Source organism: Octodon degus, unplaced genomic scaffold (genome assembly GCF_000260255.1).
Source record: "Octodon degus isolate 3935 unplaced genomic scaffold, OctDeg1.0 scaffold00011, whole genome shotgun sequence".
NCBI lineage: Eukaryota > Metazoa > Chordata > Mammalia > Rodentia > Octodontidae > Octodon > Octodon degus.
This window is the reverse complement of record NW_004524587.1, coordinates 7,802,241-7,803,700: the sequence shown is the minus strand read 5'-3', so window position 1 is coordinate 7,803,700 and position 1,460 is coordinate 7,802,241. Positions and strand designations below refer to the sequence as shown.

General features: G+C 45.1%; 1 protein-coding gene across 1 annotated transcript in view; it reads left to right on the top strand.

The window, feature by feature from the left end:
• Positions 1-1,460, top strand: part of Aars (alanyl-tRNA synthetase) — a 26,489-nt gene that overhangs the window by 14,884 nt on the left and 10,145 nt on the right. The window contains exon 12 of the mRNA XM_004625999.3: positions 498-611. Coding sequence (XP_004626056.1) covers positions 498-611 — 114 coding nt within the window. The remainder of the gene's footprint in view (positions 1-497; positions 612-1,460) is intronic.

Sequence of the window (1,460 nt, the reverse complement as noted above, 5' to 3'; positions counted from 1 at the left end):
AAAAGAAAAGAAAAAAAAGCAAGCCCCTTGCAGCCAGATGCAAAGGTCAATCTTCAGTTCCAGCATGTTTTATAAATAGAGGCAGCTCTTCAGGGGGCTGGCCCCTGTAGGAAACAGCCTCTGGCTCTGCCTCTGCTAAATTTGGTCTGGAGTCACGTGATTTCCTTAGGTGCCTGGTTCCTTAAAGTGGCTTTCAAATTCTCTAAGATGCCCTTTAATATTGTGCGTGTATGTGATGTGTGTGTGTTATTAAAAAATAGCAATGAGGCATGTGTATATATGTACATAATACATATGTGTGTGATTACATGTGTAAAGAATAATTGTTTTTCTGTGTTAGAGATGGAATGGATCCCGGCTTTGTGTGTGCTAGACAAGTGCTATTGCACGGAGCCACCCCCACACACCCCAGTTCCTACAGGAGAAGTTTTTGTATATGAATTTGTATAGAATTAATTTTTTTTTTAGATTAATTATTAATGTGTGCTTGACTGTAGAAAACTGAGTTCACAGTGAAGAACACTCAGGTGCGAGGAGGGTACGTGCTACACATAGGCACCATCTATGGCAGCCTGAAAGTGGGCGATCAGGTCCGGCTGTTCATTGATGAGGTGAGTTGCACAGCTCCAGGCAGTAATCGCCTCCTGTGTTAGCCTTCCCTTGCCTGTCAGGTGCAATCAAATGGAGAAAAGATCTATTTTGGCTTGTGGTTTCAGTCTGTGGTCATCTGGTTCCAAAGCAGAAGTGATACAGCAGGAGTGGTGTAGGAGAGCTGCTTCACCCATTGCAGCCCAGAAACAGAAAGCAGCAGAGAGCAAGGAGCCATGAGCAGGAAGCTGCTCCTCAGTGGCCTACTCCATCCAGGCAGGCCTCACCCCTGATAGCACTTCCATCTATGAACTCACCTGTGGGATACTTTTTCTTTTTTGAGACATGGTCTTATTTGTAGTTGAAGCTGGCCTTCAGTTCACTATGTAGCCCATGCTGACCTCAAACTTAAGGCAGTACTCCTGCCTCTGCCTTCCCAGTGCTAGGGATCGTAGGTGTGTGCCACCATACCCAGGTTTTGGAGGATGTTTGGTCCAAATCCTAATACCTCTTCATTTGGCTTTATTTAATTTTATTTTTTTCTATATTTTTAGGGAAGGGTTTACAGGGTGTTCAGGGTCTCACTAGATAGATTGGACTCATAATGATCTGCCTTTTTACAGCTTCCCAAGAGATGGAATTACAGGTGTGCCACCACACCCAGTCACAATTGCCATCTCAGCGCGCCCCAGGGGCAGGGCCAGCATGGCAGCCCAGGGAATCGAACCCCCAGTCCCTGTGCCTGCTTACAGGTGCTTTTAATCCGTTAGAGCTATTTGGCCAGCCCTTCCTTTGGCTTTAAATTGGCTCATCATTATCCTTCTTGAGTGAGATTATAAATAGAGTGCTATAGGAAATTTTGGTGCTTTTTT